Source organism: Salvelinus fontinalis, chromosome 6 (genome assembly GCF_029448725.1).
Source record: "Salvelinus fontinalis isolate EN_2023a chromosome 6, ASM2944872v1, whole genome shotgun sequence".
In the NCBI taxonomy this organism is placed as follows: domain Eukaryota; kingdom Metazoa; phylum Chordata; class Actinopteri; order Salmoniformes; family Salmonidae; genus Salvelinus; species Salvelinus fontinalis.
In genome coordinates this window covers 48,226,726-48,247,420 of record NC_074670.1, presented here as the reverse complement: position 1 = coordinate 48,247,420, position 20,695 = coordinate 48,226,726, and the positions used below count along the sequence as shown (strand labels likewise).

General features: G+C 40.2%; 1 protein-coding gene across 31 annotated transcripts in view; it reads left to right on the top strand.

Annotated features, from left to right (window-relative positions):
- LOC129857954 (protocadherin alpha-C2-like) overlaps nucleotides 1-20,695 on the top strand; it is a 296,503-nt gene that overhangs the window by 58,805 nt on the left and 217,003 nt on the right. The window contains exon 1 of one of the 31 annotated variants that reach the window (XM_055926709.1): nucleotides 305-3,098. The exons of 27 other annotated variants lie outside the window; for them this stretch is intronic. In XM_055926709.1, coding sequence (XP_055782684.1) covers nucleotides 735-3,098 — 2,364 coding nt within the window. In that variant the 5' untranslated portion in view covers nucleotides 305-734. Of the gene's footprint in view, nucleotides 1-304; nucleotides 3,099-3,568; nucleotides 6,327-20,695 lie in introns of those variants that run through there. 3 more of the 31 variants (XM_055926679.1, XM_055926716.1, XM_055926687.1) reach the window with 3 other exon arrangements.

Below are 20,695 nucleotides of genomic sequence, written 5' to 3'. Positions count from 1 at the left end.
AAGAAGTTGAAAATGACCTCGCATTTTAAAATTCCATTTTCATCGACCAAAATGGGTTATGTGGTAATTATTGAGTAAGACATTTGTTTGCTGCAACATGATCTCCCAGTTTCGATGATAGAGCCATTGCTCTCAGGACTGATCGCTGTCCATGTCTGTGGTGCTGAAACAATGTTTAGTTCAACGTGCTGTTGACTGGTAAAACTTTGCCAAAACGTAATAACATATATAATATAATAAATGCTCGTTAAGTGGATATTTTATTCTTCTTCATTCGTATTTCCTTGTTTCGCCGTTGTTGCATACATGAGTAGGCAACATTTTGCTCTATGGTCGCATGAAGACAATGGTTTGTTAAATGTATGCTGACTTTTCTAGACAACTTTTGCAGTCACGTTTATTTATCTAGTCAAGATTCCATTAGTAACTTCAAGAATAGTGTAATTTGAGGAAGAATCGCATGGTGTCAGTACCCAACTAGAAAAACGCTACTGATAGAAATCATTCTTGTCATGCTTTTGAGTCTGCCCCTTGCTGGTTTCGTAGCTTATTCCGTCGCTGGAGGAGGAATACAGTCGTGAGCTTCATGGGGAGAATAACATTTCAAATGTACATTCTGAAAACACCATTGGATAATGAGCTTTGGTCATATTTGTTTATGTATTGGATAGAAAATTGTCACCAATGAAGGAATAGTGGAAGTGCTGTGGATTATTGTTATTTATCTTGAAAACATGGAACAAAGAGGATGCGGGGCATGGCGGGAGCGACGGCAGTGGGTTGTGTTCATGGTTGCTTTGGTTCTCTTTTGGAGCGGGACTTCAGCTCAGATAAGATACTCCACATCTGAAGAGCTCAAGGAAGGAACTGTCGTTGGGAATATAGCTAAGGATTTGGGAATTGAACTGAGCACCTTGACGGATAGGGGATTTCGAATCGTGTCTGGCTCGACCGAGCCCCTTTTCCAGGTAAACAGGAATGACGGCATCTTGTATGTGAACCGAAAAATAGACCGAGAGGAGGTGTGTGAACGGAGCAGCGTGTGTTTGATCAACCTGAAAACCGTTCTAGAGAACCCGCTGGAGATCCATTATGTCGCGGTGGAGGTGTTAGATGTTAACGACCATTCTCCCAGCTTTCCAGATAAAGAGAAACGGTTAGAGATTTCAGAGTCCGCATTGCCGGGAGCACGATTTCAGCTACAAACAGCGCGCGACCCAGACGGTGGAATATATTCTGTTCAACAGTATAAACTCAGCCACAATGATCATTTCCGTTTAGAAGTTATTGACAGAGATGAAGATGGTAAAATTCCTATTCTAAATCTACAGAAACCGCTAGATAAAGAATCTATGAGGACCCATAGATTTCTGCTCACAGCTATTGACGGAGGTATACCTCCTAGATCTGGTACTATCAACATAATTGTCGACGTTTTAGATGTAAATGATAATATGCCAGTTTTCAACGAAGAGTCATACTCTGTAATGTTGAATGAAAATGCCCCTGTTGGCACGACAGTTGTACGAGTAAACGCTACGGATATAGATGATGATTTGAACGGTGAAGTTATTTACTCTTTTGGTAATAATGTAAATAGTAAGTTACGTAATCTATTTGTTGTTGACACTAATACTGGTGAAGTGATTGTGAAAGGACTGATAGACTTTGAGGTTAAAGATCGCTATGAAATTGATATACAGGCATCAGACAGGGGAGCCGTTCCTCTGACAACTTACAAAAGCGTAAAAATAAAAATTGTTGACCTCAATGATAATGCGCCTGAAATTGAGGTGACATCCTTTTCTAAGGCAATCCCCGAATATTCCAGATCCGGAACCACTGTCGCTCTTATAAGTGTTAATGATTTAGACTCCGGTCTCAATGGGAAAGTTATCTGTTCTATAAGTGAGGACGTCCCTTTTAAACTAGTCCAGTCTTTACAGGACAACATGTACTCTGTAGTCACCAAGTCACCACTGGATAGAGAGGAAGTATCTCAATACGATTTTACAATAGTTGCCAAAGACGAAGGCCAGCCTTCCTTGTCATCTGTAAAGACTATTATTATTGTTGTATCAGATGTGAATGATAACAGTCCAGAGTTTTCACTGAGTCCTTATACTTTCTATGTCGTTGAGAATAACGACCCAGGAGGCTCAGTATTTTCCGTGAGTGCCTCAGATCGTGACATAAATGAAAACGCTCTTATTTCATATCATATTCCGAGAGACAGTGGCGAGGAGAACAAATGGGCATCTTTTCTAAACATAAACTTGGAAAATGGGAACATTTTGGCTCTAAAAAGCTTTGACTTTGAAAGGTTAAAAACATTCCAATTTCAAGTTGTAGCTACAGACTCTGGAACTCCGTCACAAAGCACCAATGTCACAGTGAATGTGTTCATTCTGGATCAGAACGACAATTCTCCAGTGATATTGTATCCAGTCAGCGCTAACGGTTCTGCTGAAGGTGTGGAGGAGATTCCCCGTAATGTGAACGCAGGCCATTTGTTGACTAAAGTGAGAGCCTATGACGCTGATATAGGATATAACGGCTGGTTATTATTTTCACTGCAGGAAGTTACTGACCACAGTCTCTTTGCTTTGGACCGCTATACGGGACAGATAAGGACACTACGGTCATTCACAGAGACAGACGAGGCTGAGCATAAACTGGTCATATTGGTAAAAGACAATGGGAACGTTTCACTGTCAGCAACAGCTACTGTGATTATCAAGGTTGTGGAGCCCAAAGAGGCTTTTGCAGCTTCTGATGTTAAAAGTTCAGTAAAAGACGAAGAGGAGAACAGCGTTACATTTTATTTGATCATTACTTTGGGGTCAGTTTCAACGCTTTTTCTCATCAGCATCATCGTGTTGATTGTAATGCAGTGCTCCAAAACCACAGACTATTCTTCCAAGTATTTACAAGATGCGAATAACGACGGGACACTGTGCCACAGCATCCAGTACAGATCCGGAGACAATCGGTACATGTTAGTTGGACCCAGAATGAGTATTGGTTCTACTATTGTCCCGGGCAGCAATGGAAATACTTTAGTGATACCCGAACACAGTAGACTTGCGTCTGGAGAGGTAAGATGTTGACCACTTTGCCATGAGTAGCAACTATTTGGTTCTGAGTATTTTCTAAGTGATATTCCTGATGCTTACAGGATCTGTGCCTAAATGGTTGAATGTATGAGTATAGCTTATGGAGTTTCAAAGATGATTGCCAGTATTGTAGGTGACAACAGATCATGCACTTGTCTGTGTTATTACAATAATGGGTGTATTAGCAATATTCGTTTTACTTCAGAGGGTGCTGTCCTACGGGTTTTTCTCTTCTGAAGACACTGCACTTTGTGGTGCCGCTGTCCATGGTGCTGAAACATTGCGGAGTTCATTCTGCATCTTCGTTTTGGCAAAATTCTCCTGGAATGGTTAACGATCATTTATAGATTCACTAAGGCTATATTAGCAGCATTTTCTAAACGTCAACATACACACCCTGACTTCTCATAAAGATCTTTTCCATTCATGTCCCATCTTTGCCTAACCAGAACAATGGTTTTTAATATTGTTGTATTTTTTTGCACGTTTTTGTTTCGAAACAGCACTCGGTATTGGGGTAGGAATGGTTCGTAAAGGGTATAATTACCCTACGAAATCCTGCAATATGAGGTGGAAACGCATGGTGTCAGTGCAAAGTAAAATTGTGCTTATGAAAGAAATCTATTGGCCATACTTTTGAGTCCGCCCTTTAGAGCTGGTTTGCTATTTCGTCAGTAGCAGACTACAGCCGTGAGCATCGAGGATACATTGTAATTTAAAACCTTTCATCACCAACATACTGTAAATTAACGAGCTGTGATCATATTTGGGACTGCAATGTATAAGATTAGCTTACCCTACCATTAGAGGCATAGTGGAAGTGCTCGGGATTTTTTTTAACCATAAAACATGGAACAAAGAGGATGCGGGGCATTGCAGGAGCGATGCCAGTGGGTCGCGTTCATGGTTGCTTTGGTTCTCTTTTGGAGCGGAGCTTCTGCTCAGATAAGATACTCCATCTCTGAAGAGCTCAAGGAAGGAACTGTCGTGGGGAATGTAGCTAAGGATTTGGGAATAGATCTGAGCACATTGAAGGATAGGGGATTTCGAATCGTGTCTGGTTCGACCGAGCCCCTTTTCCAGGTGAACCAGAATGACGGCATCTTGTATGTGAATCGAAAAATAGACCGAGAGGAGGTGTGTGAACGGAGCAGCGTGTGTTTGATCAACCTGAAAACCGTTCTAGAGAACCCGCTGGAGATCCATTATGTCGCGGTGGAGGTGTTAGATGTGAACGACCATTCTCCCAGCTTTCCCGAGAAAGAGAAACGTTTAGAGATATTTGAGTCAGCGTTATCGGGGGCGAGATTTCAGCTACAAGCTGCGCGCGACCCAGATAGAGGTCCATTCTCCGTTCAACAATATAAACTTAGTCACAGTGACCATTTTCGTTTAGAAGTTAAAGACCGAGGTGAGGATGGCAAAATGCCGTTTTTGGTTTTACATAAACCACTAGACAGAGAAGCAGTAAGGAGCCACAAACTCCTCCTCACTGCCATTGACGGTGGAAAACCACCTCGATCTGGAACTCTTGAAATATCTGTTGATGTATTGGATGTTAACGACAATACCCCAGTGTTCACTAAAGAAGAATATACTGTAAGGTTAACTGAAAACGCTCCTTTGGGAACAATGGTGATACGGGTAAATGCCACCGATTTAGACAGTGGGCCGAACGGGGATATAATTTATTCATTTGGCAATGACGTCAACAGCAGGTTAAGGAAACTTTTTAATTTAGACACCGTAACCGGTGAAATAACTGTGAAAGGACAAATAGACTTTGAGGAAAAAGATAGTTATCTGATTGATATACAGGCATCAGATCAAGGACCCGTTCCACTGACAATGGACAAGAGTGTAAAAATTAAAATAGTTGACTTCAACGATAATGCACCTGAGATAGAGGTGACATTATTTTCTAAGGCAATCCCCGAAGATTCCAAGCCCGGAACGACTGTAGCACTAATCAGTGTTAATGATTTAGACTCTGATCTCAATGGGAAAGTTACATGTTCCGTATTGGAAGATATACCTTTCAAACTAATGCCGTCTTTACAAGATAACATGTACTCTGTAATAACCAAGTCCCCACTGGACAGAGAGAAACAATCTGAATATGAACTAACAATATTTGCTACAGACGCAGGCCAGCCGTCCATGTCATCTGTAAAAACTGTAAGGGTTGTTGTATCAGATGTGAATGATAACAGTCCAGAGTTTTCACTGAGTCCCTATACTTTCTATGTCACTGAAAATAACGACCCAGGTGCCTCAGTGTTTTCGGTGAGTGCCTCAGATCGTGACATAAATGAAAACGCGTTTATCTCATATCATATTCTGAGAGACGGTGGTGACGAGAATAAATGGGCATCTTTTCTCAACATGAATTCAGAAAATGGAAACATTTTGGCGCTAAAAAGCTTTGACTTTGAAACTCTGAAAACATTCCAATTCCAAGTTATAGCGACAGACTCTGGAACTCCGTTACTAAGCAGCAACGTCACAGTAAAAGTATTCATTCTGGATCAGAACGACAACGCTCCAATGATCTTATATCCAGTCAGCGCTAACGGTTCTGCTGAAGGTGTGGAGGAGATTCCCCGCAATGTGAACGCAGGCCATTTGGTGACTAAAGTGAGAGGCTATGACGCTGATATAGGATATAACGGCTGGTTATTATTTTCACTGCAGGAAGTTACTGACCACAGTCTCTTTGCTTTGGACCGCTATACAGGACAGATAAGGACACTTCGGTCATTCACAGAGACAGACGAGGCTGAGCATAAACTGGTCATACTGGTAAAAGACAATGGGAACGTTTCACTGTCAGCAACAGCTACTGTGATTATCAAGGTTGTGGAGCCCAAAGAGGCTTTTGCAGCTTCTGATGTTAAAAGTTCAGTAAAAGACGAAGAGGAGAACAGCGTTACATTTTATTTGATCATTACTTTGGGGTCAGTTTCAACGCTTTTTCTCATCAGTATCGTCGTGTTGATTGTAATGCAGTGCTCCAAACCCACAGACTATTCCTCCAAGTATTTACAAGATGTGAATAACGACGGGACACTGTGCCACAGCATCCAGTACAGATCCGGAGACAAGCGGTACATGTTAGTTGGACCCAGAATGAGTATAGGTTCTACTATAGTCCCGGGCAGCAATGGGAATACTCTAGTTCTACCTGAACACAGCAGAGCTTCTGGAGAGGTAAGATGTGTATTGGGCAAAGGGAGTTCAACACTGAGTATATGAGGGTCTTAATGTTGCCTTTTTTGTACTGTTGTGGATGCCTCAATTAGTTGAACTTCTTACATGACTTGTGTAGTTTATTGGATAGAGATAGACCTTTTACTATATGGGGACATGACTGTCATACACTTACATGAGATTACATGTTGCTGAAATGTGAAAATAGTGAAGATGGAATATGTCCATTGGTTAGTGTTGTGAGTTACGTTCAATGTAATCAGAAACTTTTGAGTTGGCCTCAATTCCATAGGATCCTATTTCATTTGATAACTTCTCAACGAGTTGACCCATCTGATTCAACCAATCAAATAACTATCAATACATTTGTATTGGTCGTATGGTGGTTTGATTCTCTGGTTAGACGTCACTTACACTTGACCTGCATTCAACAACGGAAATAGTTCGCTAACGTTAGGTAACATATTTCTTTTTCTTTTGTTAATCGCTAACATTACCGTTCGCTAAGGTTAGCGAAGTCTGTGGAGATTTTGTGTGGCGAACATAAGTGTCTGTTTCGGATCTAAACTGCTGCTAAAATGTAATAATAATGTGGCTATGTAGACTTTCTACTATTTTTAGTCGGAATAGTTTAGTCATTTTCAATTTAAATACTGTAGCTTTAATCCTTATAAAAAGTAGCTGTTTGATGTTTCACCGTAACATTTTAGAATATTCATTAAAATCGTTGAACTGAAATTGTTACTCTGGCAACATGTTAGCTGCAAACATAAGCCTTTATTGAAAGATGACATGGTCGCTACAATCTGTTTGTTCAGGAGGGTCAGCCTGAGCTTGGCAATGTATTGATTATCTAATCTATCAAGCAAACAAACAAGTTAGCATGAAATACATATGATTCATAGATTAGTGAACCTACTGTGAACCAGAGGTGCAGCTCCAGTAGGAGCCTGGCCCTCACTGCAGATCTACACAGTAAAAACTGGAGAGTGTTTTTTCTGGAGTTAAAATGATTTTTCTGCTCAAGTAGTGAAATTAAATCATTTTAGAATGTCGTTATTACCAGCCGCGGCTAGAGTGGTGGCAAAAATACAGATTCAATTCTATTGGAGTAAAACAGCATGACCACGCCCACTAATGTTGGTTAAATTTAGATTTTGCCGCCATTGTCCATTTGTAAGTGTCTCGTGAATGGAAAGAGTGGACAGATCGAGAGCGTGGATCCGCCGAACATCAGTAGTCATTCACTGAACCACAGAATTTCTTCATTTCTGAACTCAATCAGAAATCCAGGTAAGTTCACTGTTACTGGTTAACTTTGTGTGCAAATTAAAACTGTTGAGCAACATTACAGCTAGCTACCTAGCATTGTAGTGTAGGCTTTCTGTTATTGCACGATTTGCATAGTCAGATGCTAATGTGGGCATCTAGCTAGAGCTAATTAACGTTAGCTAGCTAGCTAAAGTAACATTAAGTTATGCCACTTTTAGTGGTTTATGGACAGTATGTACGCCCAGTGGATCGGTGCATCACGTGTTTCACATTTTCAACAGAGCGGTATTAGCTATTATCTGTAGCTAGCGGACTTTACTGACTAAGTTACTGCCAGCAGGTTAGTCAGTGCAACATGTGTTTTACTCTGAAAAGCGAGCTGTTAGCAGACAGTATTTAGCAGCAGGTAGGTCGATGCAACACGTGTTTTACTCTAAACAAGCACTGCGCTCTTGTAATTTGTGCATATTTGTGTTAATGCATTTAAATTCACTTTTTCTTGTCATCAAGGATGCAGGCTGTACGCGTGAAATACAGGGATTGTCAGAAGTACATTTGTTATGAGGGGCAACTGACCTTCAAATCGTTTTTGGATTGTGGTGAGTGAAAAGTTTCAGATTTCACACAATATCCAATGGAACAACATACATATACTGACACACTTTAAATATACTTACTTTATATTTACTGTCAAATTGATTGCCAATTTCCTTGCTGATAATGAATACATAGCAAACTTGCGCCTCCCCAAATCACAGATCAGTCAAAGATTGGTTTATGTTTTGGGAGTTGTCTAATTATGCTCATCTGTAGCTGCGCTCATTGTCTTTGCCTGTCATTAATGGTTTTAAAGAATAAGTGATACTAATATTTGTATGCTGCTACAATCTCAGTGTTGATAGCTATCTGTGGCGTATTGCTATAGTACTCAGACTGCTGTTATAATAATTCAGTAAGTGGCAGTAGTAGACAGGCTGTAGACTGCATATAATTGGAATTGACGTGGAAAGGCGCACTAAGTCAGTTTTGGGGTTACGATGTTCACATAAAGATGACCTCTTGATTTCTGTCTTCTGTTCTGGTTTTTCTCTAAAAAATACACAACATATTTAATCAATAAGGTTGTGCAAATATATTTTGTTTTCACAGTTGCCAAGAAATTTGACATTTCAACCTTGGACTTAAAAGTCTATGATGAATCGAAGACTGAAGTTGATGAGGATGTGTTTGAGTTTCTTCTAAAGAAACAAGACCTTGGTGTGCTGGAAATTTGTTTACCCCAAGACCCAAATCCTGATGGTGAGTTGCTTATTAGCTTAGTGCTTCACATTCATCCACACAGTCCTGGATAGCCTAACACATGTTCTGAATATGTGAGACAAGCAGATATATCTGCTGATTTTCTTTTCTCATTTTTACATTTTAAAATGATCTTTGTTTCTGTGCTCACCTCTCCCACCCCGTTTAGAACAGTAGTGGGCCTAATCAATTGCCATTAACAAAAGTCCTATAATCATAATGGATGTTTCCACCTAAATTGTGTTATAATTACAGTGTTAATCACACCAGTTAAATGTTAACATGATTGCCAGATTCGTTGAGCTCCTCTGCAAGCAGCTCCTTATCAAAATACAGTGGAGACAATGAGGGGGACTCCAGTGACACCATTATATTGCAGCAGGGTCCTGCTACAAGAAAGACAGCTGAGGATAATCGTCTATCTCATGTAAGTACTGCTATTTTCCAGTTTAAACAAATGCCAAACTTGAAGAGTGAGTGATAAATTACACCAATGAAAGTTGTGAAAGGGTGATCATGGTGTGTTTTATTATACTTGCTATTTCATTGCTGTTTTAAAAGTGTTAGTGTGTTCCGTTTTGAAATAACTCTGACTTAGATGAATGAAGACATTCTGAACAACAAACCTGGAGGAGCGAGGATCATGCTTGAGTATGCTCGGTCAAAAAGCCTAACATATAGCAGAAGACGCGATATGGTCAAGATATTGGTTGCACAAATGACAAGTGAACATGGATATATGTCATATACTCATTACATTCCTTACCACCTACACAATTTTTTAGCAGAAGTTGTGATTTACACCTCAATACTTTTGTTTGGATCTCAAACAGTAGAGTGTGTGTGTCTAGGACAAGTCCTTAAAAGCGTGTTAAAGAGGACTACGCAAAGGGCATCATTGACTTGTTCCCATACCTGGCCGATCCTAGGAGCAAGTTTGGTTATGTAAGTACATTAAAAACGAAGTCTAACCTTTTGAACTCTCTGGGACTCTTACACCTTACAATATTTCCAGAATGTCTATTTAAATTGTTGTTTTACTGTTGGATGATGTTTTTATTTAAACTATAGATCTATTAACATATCTGTATGCCCACCATCTCTGCCATCTCTCCTAAGCTCAACTCTGGTGGTATAAAAGCCCAGTTAAGTTCTGCACTGCGAGGGTCAGACCTGTTGATCTTCATCTATGGGCGCATCTGTAGTTTTAAGGTTAATTTTAACCTGCTCCCTCAAACCGAATTATACTTTCCTTTAGGAGCATTATTACAATGCAGAAGATGGGAGTGGATATCTAGCATGGAGGCTGAAATTTGTTCAAAGGGAAGCATCAGAGGGACGACAGAAGACCATGTGTCAGTCGCTGACGTGTAAGTGATTTTGATTGTAGTTGGTCTCATTCATGACACATGACCAGAGAATAATTGTATGCGAACATCGGTATAAGCAAGTGTTTCTTAGTCTCTTACTCTTTGTTTATCTTAGTATTAATTCTGTTTCTGAGTCAAATAAATCCCACTTTTCCACTGGTGACATAACTGCATGCATGGCCATCCTTGCAGAGTTTCCGAGCCCTGTTTTTTTAATATCTTATGACGCAATATTGTATACTTGTATAGAGCAGACAAACCCAGTAATCTGTGAAGTTTCACCATGTTACAGGTGGTCCAAAAGCTGATAGACTCCTTCAGAGAGGAAAACTGTCCAACAACAGAAAGCCTGTGTTGTGAGGCCAATGCATGAATGAAGCATACAGCTGATGAAGCAATTGTAAAGGAGAAAATGAAGCAGACGTTCACCTATCACCAAAAGATGGTTCATGACCCAGTGAAGTCCTCTGAAATATTCACAGCGTTTCCAAGACATAGCAGCAATGTTATGTGGATCTTCTACTGCCTTGCCTTGCCTTGAAACTGTCAGGACAATTGTTTTCTGTTCTACAACAGTCTGATTAGAACTGTGATATATTACATGACGATAGTGCCACACCATAATGTTTACTGTTCTGTCTAGACTTATTCCATCGTGTCTGGTGTTTGGTGATGCAACCTCTGCAGAGTTCCTGGAGAAGTGGCCTACTCTCTACAAGCAGAAAGTCATTGACCAAAGCCGTGGCCTCACACAGATAGGCGACCTGCAAGACCTGGTTCAAAATGCTGAATCCACAACAGAAGTGGGAAATGGTATGCTGGAATAAAATGATTATACTAATGGAAGGGAGCATTGTTTTTGAAAGCAAAATGGAATGATGTAACTTTCAGTGAAAATTTGTACTTTCAGGATGGGACAGTGACATGTCCTCCATTTTGGTCCTTGTCCACCTTCTGCCACCGCCACCTCATGGCTGCAAGAGCCCAGGAAAAATCTCAGCCAGACACGCCAAGGTGAGGTTACAGTTGACTGTTCTGTCCCCATTCCTAATCCTAATAACTACTTTTAAGATTATGGACAAATCATGGTAAGATCATGTGTAGCTGTAATTTACATTTTCACAAACTGCGAACCATGATTCATTTTAATAGCACACTAATGAAGTTCTTGTGTCACAGACTGGGACCAGCATCCAGGGGCATCTGGAGAGCGTCATGGAAAGCCTTCAACCCTATCTGCTTGCTGTGGGGACCCAGGGGAGTGTGATTCATAAGTACTCCATTGTGATTGACAAACATGCAATACCTTGTAAGTCACCAGACTCTCTTCCCTGTTTTGATGAGCTTTTCAAAGCTCATTTTGTCTTTGGTACCTTGTGCAACCAGGATCTGGTAAATGTCTACAACTTCTTGCAAACCACAATTTATGAAATTGATGTTGATACCACTAAGGGTAATCCTAGGGTTGCAGAGTTGAGGGCTCAGATACTGCATTGAGTTACTAAAAGTTTTGAAGTTGCAAAGGGATTAAAACGCAGCATAGGAAGTAACCTTTTTCCTTTCACACAAACTTTTTCATATCATTCATCTAAAACGTTGTGTTTTGCTTGCAAAAGCCTGCAGGCAAATGCTAATTCCTTGACAAAACACTTGGAGTTGGTCCACGGACTTTGTCCAGGAAAGACACTTGGTCTTAAATGCTGTCAGGCTGGTTGTTCGCAAGTTTATGGCACTTTTGCTGGGTTCAGAAAGTATCTTTATAAAGCACATGAAACTTGTTCTGATCACGGTGAAGCCCCCTCTTCAGCTGAATGTGTAGCAGTAATTAATTTTGATGACCTGCCATCAACAAATTCCCCTTCTGACTCAGTCCTTGTCAATAAGAGTCTTGTAGACAGCTGCGCTGCAACCATAGCTGAACTTAAAGTGGCAGGTGTAGGTGAAACGACCATTGACTCTTTGGTTATTTCCATGAAAGAGATAGTTGATGATATTCATATTCAAGCTAAAGAAGCTGTGAAGAAGTGTCTGTCTATACAGGAGTGTATTAAAAGTCAAATTGATCAGTGCTTTGAAAAAAATGAAAATCCTCGTGGTGTATTAAATTCTGAAAGTAAGAGAAGGCAGTATTTTACAGAAAAGTGGGGAAGGGTAGACCCAGTTGAATGCGTTCTTGGTTTTATCAAAATACTTAACACAATTCAAAAAACCACACACCCAAACTGCAAAATACCTCATATCCTGCAAAATGAACCACTGCAACCAAAACTACATATGGCATTATCAAAATCAAACGTTTGTACGAAATGGCACACACTTCATTCATATTACCAGATTTTTGTCTAACCAACTACACTGTTGGGCATAATGAAAAGCACTCTCATCTTTAGTATGCTTTGCCATTATACTAAAATAGTTTAAATTGTAGAAAATTCTTAGTTTTTTTTCAATTGTTTACAGTTTTTCTCAGTCGCTTTGGTGCATTTTTCACATCATCTCTAACATGTGCAAAATAATAAGTGCATTTCTCAGAACAATTTGTACAAACTGCAATATACAATAGATATGTTTCTAAAGCTAGTCAGTCACTAAAAATCCTTAGTACATCTTTCAAAAGTAAATATTCATGCCAATGATCATGTCAGTGTCATCAGAATGATAAGTCATTGTTCACGAACAAGGTAGTCAAAATGTTTAGGCATGTTGTCAATGTAACTGTGTACTTTGACAGTATTACCTGATGTAAACTTAGGCTACAGTTTGGATGACAGTTACTGTATTGAAAATGCACAAGGCTGCACTTCTATGGCATATATCAATTTCAACAGTACTATTTACATATTACTGTATGTGGGTTATTGATTGAAAGGGACTGGACAAACCAAGGGGCACAAAGGAAAAAAAATATTATTTTTTTGAAAAACACAGGAAACCACCCCTAAGGCACAACTTTGCCCGCAGCACTGTTGTGCTGTCTCTACACATCCAGGCGTTCCTGTCTGTCGGCCCACATATTCTCATCCACATCACACCGGATATTTTCCCTTCCAATGCAACGTGGAAAGAATCTTTTGGAATGCCTTATCCATCCTCTGCAGGCGTCTACTGTGTTGTCCTCACATGCTGCATCCATTGCAGCCAGCAGGGTCATCTGTGTGTGTGGCTGACGATCGTACACCTTCCACCTCCATGCTGAAAATAACTCCTCAATTGGGTTAAAGAATGGTGAATAAGGTGGGAGGAATTCTATGAGCATCCTCGGGTGGGTCACAAACCATTGCCTTATGATGTTGATCGATGGAAACTCACATTATCACAAATGACTACATACTTTGGCAAATCCTCTCTAAACAGACCCTTCTCATCATCAGGGATGAGAACCCTGTAGAGAGTCTCTAAAAAGTTGAGTAGATGCTGGGTGTTGTATGGCCCTATAAGGGGGATATGGGTTAGGACACCATGCTCCGAAATAGCAGCACACATGCTGATATTTCCTCCCCGTTGGCCTGGCAAATCCACAGTAGCTCTGTGACCGATGATATTCCGACCCCGCCTTCTGCATTTGGTCAGGTTGAAGCCAGCCTCATCCATGTATACAAAGTTGTGAGAGGGTTCACTTGATTCCAACGCCATTATACGCTATATCCCAGAACACACAGTTGAATTTGTTTTGGTAAGGAAGAGTGACATAAAATGTACATATATTGCATGTTCCTTCCACAGCAATGGAAATGTGTGCAGTTTATGCTTACTGTACTATGTATCACTATAAAATGTTGCTGTAAAGTAGTTACATAGATATATGTTTTACCTGTACATACTGGTACCGTAGCTCCTTAACTCTGTCCTCATTCCTTTGGAATGGTACACGGTACAGCTGTTTCATACTCATCTGGTTTCTATGCAGCACCCTGTCGATGGTTGAGATGCTAACTGTATGGATGTTTTCAAAGACATCGTTGTCTTCTATAATGGTCCTTTGTATTTCCCTGAGTCTCATGGCATTGTTTGCTCGGACCATGGTGCAAATAGCCTCCTCCTGTTGAGGTGTGAAAAGGCGTCCTCTGCCACCGGTTTGAGGTAATCTTGCAGTCCTATGTGGGGAAAAATGCAGTGATGCATCGCACACTTTCACATAGACAAAAACTATGCGAACACACATTTTACTGTAAAACATACAGGTGGGTGCATGTAAGGTGCAGTATGTATCTGTATAGAGTATTTCTGTATGCTGTGAAATACAAGTGGACTACTGTAATATGAAGCATTGTAGGAAGTATACAGTATACTGCTTATATACAGTAACAGTGCACTGTACATTGGTGGACATACCTGTTCTCTCTTCGAAACGTTTGAACTATTGAGGACACGGTTGATCTCCCAATGTTCAGCTGCACCCTTCGACCCGCCTCAGCCATTGTAAGGCCATGATTGACAACATGGTCTACAATAGTGGCCCTTATGTCATCAGATATGCGCCTATGTCCTCTTCTGCCTCTTCCTCTGTTTTGCCTTCCACCACGCTCCTTCCTTCCACCTGTTAGTTTCCTGGTCCATCCATTATTGGAAAATTGCAACTCTGTGTTGTGGTCTGTCTATATATGTTTGCCAATTGATTCTTCATGAGATGCACCTTTGAGTAATTTAGACAACTGGTTGATTGTTGGTTGAACTAACACTTTACATTCCTTCATGAGTGAGGGTCAATTTCACCTGCACGATTCATCAATTCACGTTTTTGTACAAAAGGTCTAATAGAAATGTGTAAAACTATGCTTGACAGTTTATGACAGTTCAACAATTTTGCATGTAATGGCTTATGCAAGGAACTAATGCCTAGATGTTTTGAGGGGTAAGACTATTCAACAGAGAACCATCTACTATATTTTGATCAACATGACATGAGCAATTGATAATGTGGAAAAAAACTGACACTTATACATTATCAATTGCAATTTGTTCAAAGGAATAATAAATTGCTTTAATGATGTGCACAAGTGACTAGATTTGGAATTTGTACAAGTAGTATCAAGAATTGCACTTTTGATCTAAGAAATGCACCAAAGCGACTGAGAAACTAACAGATTGGTTCATAGGTGTGGTAATTTGACAGTCCGTGCTTTGGAATTGCAAGGAAGTGACATCATGATATACTTCTGTGTCTGATGTATACAAGTGTGTTTAGTGTTTTGCAAATCACTGTGTGTAATGTTTTGCAACTAGTGTGAAGCTGACAATGTGCTTACAGTTGTGCAAATCTAGCCTTGTGTTTTGCTCCTTGAGTGTAAGGTGTTGCTAATTGTGGGAAAAGTAAAATTTTAGTGTGTAAGCAATCGTAAAAACTAAGATGCACAGAAATATTTGCAGATACACACACACACACACACACATGCTGTTGAAACATTTTTTTAATAAAAAATTTTCACCAAACAAGTCAGTGCAACATATGCACAGCAGATATATTTACATTGGACTGAACAAAAATATGCTCAAACAGTAAACTGAAAGAAAATTGCAGAAAAAATATATAGAAAAAAAGAGGCAAAAATAATTAGGCAGCATCTTGCCGCACAGCTGGGTCTGGCCACAACGCCTCGTCCACATCACAGGCAATATCTTCCCTTGCCAGACATCGAGGGAAGAAGCGCCTTGAGTGCCTTATCCATCCCTGAATCGCACCCACATCAATCTCATCACGGGCCTCTTCCATAGCCTGCACAAGAGGCATGCGCACAAAGGGCTGCCGGTCGTATACCTTCCACCGCCGAAAATAACTCTTCTATAGGGTTCAGAAATGGTGAGTATGGTGGGAGGTATTGCACGAGAAATGGTGGGTGGTCAGCAAACCAGTTTTGGACTGGGGCTGCACGATGAAAGCTCACGTTGTCCCATACTACAACGTACCGGGTTCTTTGATGGTCTGCATCATTCATACGTTCTGGTGGTATGAGAATGTTGTGGAGTCTGTCCAGAAATGTGAGAATATGGGCTGTGTTGTATGGTCCAAGGTTGGCATGACGGTGGAGGACACCATGCGTGCTGGAGATGGCAGCGCACATTGTGATGTTCCCACCACGTTGGCCAGAAACATCTATAATGGCTCTGTGGCCAATGACGTTTCTCCCCTTTCTTCTGGTCTTTGCTAGGTTGAACCCAGCCTCATCTATAAAGATGAACTCATGTGGTATTGCATGAGCATCCATTTCCAGTACTGCCTGAAAACAAAGAACAAAAGCAGTCAATATGGTGTTATCCAGTACACTGGGAAACAATGTTGCGTGTAGTGTACTGCAGTCAATATTGTACTTACATCCACATATGCTCGTCTGACCTCTTTGTTTCTTTGAGAGTTTCTCTCAAATGGCACCTTATAAAGTTGTTTCATTCTGATTTGGTTTCGCTTGAGAATGCGAGCCAATGTGGACAGACTTGACTCGTTGAATATGGTGTTGTCTTGGATGATGTGGCTTTGAATTTCTCGTAATCTGATTTCATTATTTTCCAAAAACAAGTTTACAATGGCAGCTTCCTGTACCCCGGTGAACATTTGGTCCCTTCCTCCACCATGGTTGCATCTCTCAGTCCTTCAGAAAAACAAAAAAACTAAAATATAGGGCTTGGACAATGCAGCCTAAAGATATTTCCCCCACAGTAGAGTAAATTCTACAGGAAATTTGTGCAGTTAGTGTATGACATCAGCCATTCATGAAGTAAACAGGTGTCACTCAACTGATACACTATGACATGGGGGGTACTACAGTGTGAAATACATTTTGGTTACATACCTGTACTCCAGTCTAAATGTCCGGATGACACAGGCGACAGTAAAACGGCTCAAGTTGGGCTGCACTCTCTGTCCAGCCTCTCGTATTGTCAGCCCATGGTTGATGACATGATCAACTAAGGTTGCTCTGATTTCATTTGAAAGATGTTGTCTTCTTTGGCCATGAACTCCTCTACCAGCTCTACCCCTACCTCTCACTCTTCCTCTTCCTCCCCCTCATTCCCACCCACCCTCCTTCCTCTCTTTGCAACGGCTTCCATTGTTGTTGTAAAACAAAAGGTGCTCATCTGTGGTCTTTTCATAGTGCTTACTTCCTGATTGAAGTGGTAACAATTAACCATTGAGGTGTTTGGCCAGGTGGCACATGTATTGGCCAATTAGCTCATGTAGTGTCATTTTGAATGGCAGTGTTTTGAAATGGCAAACATGTGACTTTATGTCAGATTGTTGTGTCTTATGCAGAGAACCGTGTGCAGTGCATTTAAAAAGTGCCATTTTGAATTGCAAAATGTGTGTAAAGCAGAAAATGTGTTTAGACTTTTGGAGACTTGAGAAGAGGTTTTGCTCTGTGTGTCAGTTGAAATAATTGTGCTGTGCATGTCATTTTAGTGTGTTAGCAATTGGAAAAAAATGTAAATGGTCCAAACACCGTGGAAATATGTATCGTTCAAGTTTAGTTGTTTGTCTTAAAGTCCATTGTGAGATGCCAGTTTTTCAGAAAATCCAAAATGTTGTTGTTAAAGATGAAAGGTTACTGTTGTTTACTTTTGCCCTGCAAACAATATGTCTTGATGAGCATTTTAATGCATATAGAGTTGGGTGTACAACAGTTGATGTTACAGTTTTTTTTGATTGCTTTTAAGCACGATTTTCAAAACAGGGCCCGTGTTTTCAAAACACTACACACAATTAGCACAACCACACACCCAATTAGCAAAACACTATAGATCCTTTGCAAAATTAAACACTCTTGTAAAAACTATACACTTTTTAAAAAACACACTTTGTTACCATATGAAACACACACGTTTCACATTACTATACTCTGTTTACACTCTGCTGTGATAAACCTAAAACACTTTTAGCACTTCTACTTCCCTATGATTAGAGTAGGCTACTACCAACAAAGTACAAATATAATATAAATTCACCAAACACTACACAAGACCAATTTTGCAGACTGAAGAAACTCACTTATTTCTCAACATGCCCAAAATGTTGACATGGAGATATATAATACTGTAACCAAACGTCACTTTACGTATTGTAAGTTCAAAATTAAAAAAATTAAAATAACTAGACATTGTCTCTTCGCCTAGCTGGATCTGGCCAGAGAATTTCATCAACATCGCAGGCAATGTTGTCATTAGCAAGACACCTTGGAAAGAAACATCTTGAATGACGAATCCATCCTTGCATTGCTGCTACCTCCATCTGGTCACAGGCCTCCTCCATGGCTTGGATGAGGGGTACCTCAGCCTGGAGACGGAGATCATATACCTTCCACCGCCATGCCGAGAAAAACTCTTCTATAGGGTTGAGGAATGGAGAGTATGGTGGAAGATATAGGACAGTGAAATGTGGATGTTGCTGAAACCAGTTCTGAACCAGAGCAGAGCGGTGGAAAGACATATTGTCCCAGACAACAATGTATTGCATATGATCGATTTGATTTGCTGCTGTTATGTTGTGCAATTGGTCCAAGAATGTAAGTATGAGTGCTGTGTTGTAAGGGCCCATATGGGCATGGCGGTGGAGGACCCCATGCCCATATAATGGCTGCACAGAGTGTTACGTTGCCCTGGGACATTGACTATAGCCCTGTGGCCAATGATGTTTCTTCCCCTCCTTCGTGTTCTCGTGAGGTTGAACCCAGCCTCATCTACATAAATGAACTCATGCTGGATCTCCTCTCCATCCATTCGTAAAACTCTATGAAAAACAGTGTCAGGCAAAATTGTGTAGTTCAGTGTAGATCTAGTATACATATTACAGTACAGTAAAAGATTATGAGACAGTATGCAAGATCACACTGCTAAAGTGAATACGTACCTCTGCATAATCATGCTGCAGTCGTTTCACCCTTTCGGAATTGCGCTCGAAAGGCATTCGATAAATTTGCTTCATTTGAATATGTTTTTTTTTTAGGATGCGTGCCAGTGTTGATGTTGAGACCTGATGGATATCGTTGAAAATGGCGTGGTTATTGACAATGTTAGCTTGGAGCTGCTTGAGTGTTATAGTAAACATGGTTTTGGCCAACAATGCCAACAATGCTATCTCCCTCTCTTGCTGTTCTGTGAACATAGGAGGCCTTCCCCCTTGTCGTCCCTGACCCTCAATCCTATGTAGAAAAAAACCCAGTATACAATAGTACAGTAATTTCACAGGAAAAGGTAACAGAAGTGCTGATAGTGCATAGAATACAGTACTGTAAGCAGTTACTGAAACCGTGCAATGTTTTTGATATGATGATATTTTTTACAATACCTATTTTCCAGTATAAATGTTCTCATCACACTTGCCACTGTATATCGGCTTAGATTTGGCTGTACTCGCAGTCCAGCCTCCCTCAGCGTCAGGCCGTGGTTGACAACGTGGTCAACCAGTTTTGCGCGGATCTCATTTGTCAGATTCGGTCCTCTTTGAGCACCTTCTTGTCTTCCTCTTCCTCCCCTTCCTCCTTCTCGTCGTCATCCTCCTCCTTCTCCTCCTCCTCGTTTTACTCTTTCTCTGACTCTTTCCATTGTGCTTGAAGACCGATGAACTCACCTGCTGCTTTTTATAGTGTTTGCACACCTGATGACTGTGTTGAACCAATTGGTTGGACGGTGTGGCAATGTGCTTATAGTTGTGCAAATATGGGCTGATGTTTTGCTTCTTGAGTGTAAGGTTTTGCTAATAGTGTACTACTTTTAATTTTAGTGTGTAAGCAATCCAAAAAAACTGTAAAGAACTTTTCTGTCACAAAGCATTTGATATACAGATGTCTTACAGCTGTGATGATTCAAGTTTGTTTATTGTCCCTATACAGTTTCCTGTGACTCTAAGAACTGCACAGTAAGCCCTTTAAAACAAAGATGTATTGTAATATTGGCTTTTTGATTTACTTTTAATAAAGGGGGGACAGATGCCAAAATGTCATTTTACAGAGGCCACAATTTTATTTTAGGATCAATGTTTTTGATATGTGAGATGCCAGTTTCACAAAATCCTCCATGTCATTGTTAGATGTATTGAATTGCAATATTGAGCTTTTTTATGTACATGTATTAAAGTGAAGAGGCCAACATTTCATTTCAGTCCACAATTTTATTTTATTATCATCAGTATTTTGTATGTATTGCAAATGTCTTACATTTTAAGAATAAAGGGCTTTGTTAAATACTGACTGATTTATTGACGTTAAGTTTAGTTGTACAAATGCTACTCTTGACTGATAATATTCAATTCTATATTAAGTGAATTGGCAGTAGAGTTGTTTCCATGTTAAGCTAAATAGAGTAAATTACAGTTTGTAGAGTTAAATTAAAATATAAACACTGAATAGAGTAGAAATAATTCAGAAAATTGAACTCTGCATCAAGAGTAATTTTTACTCTATTTAGACTGGGACCAAATGTTATCTTTTGTAGAGTATAATT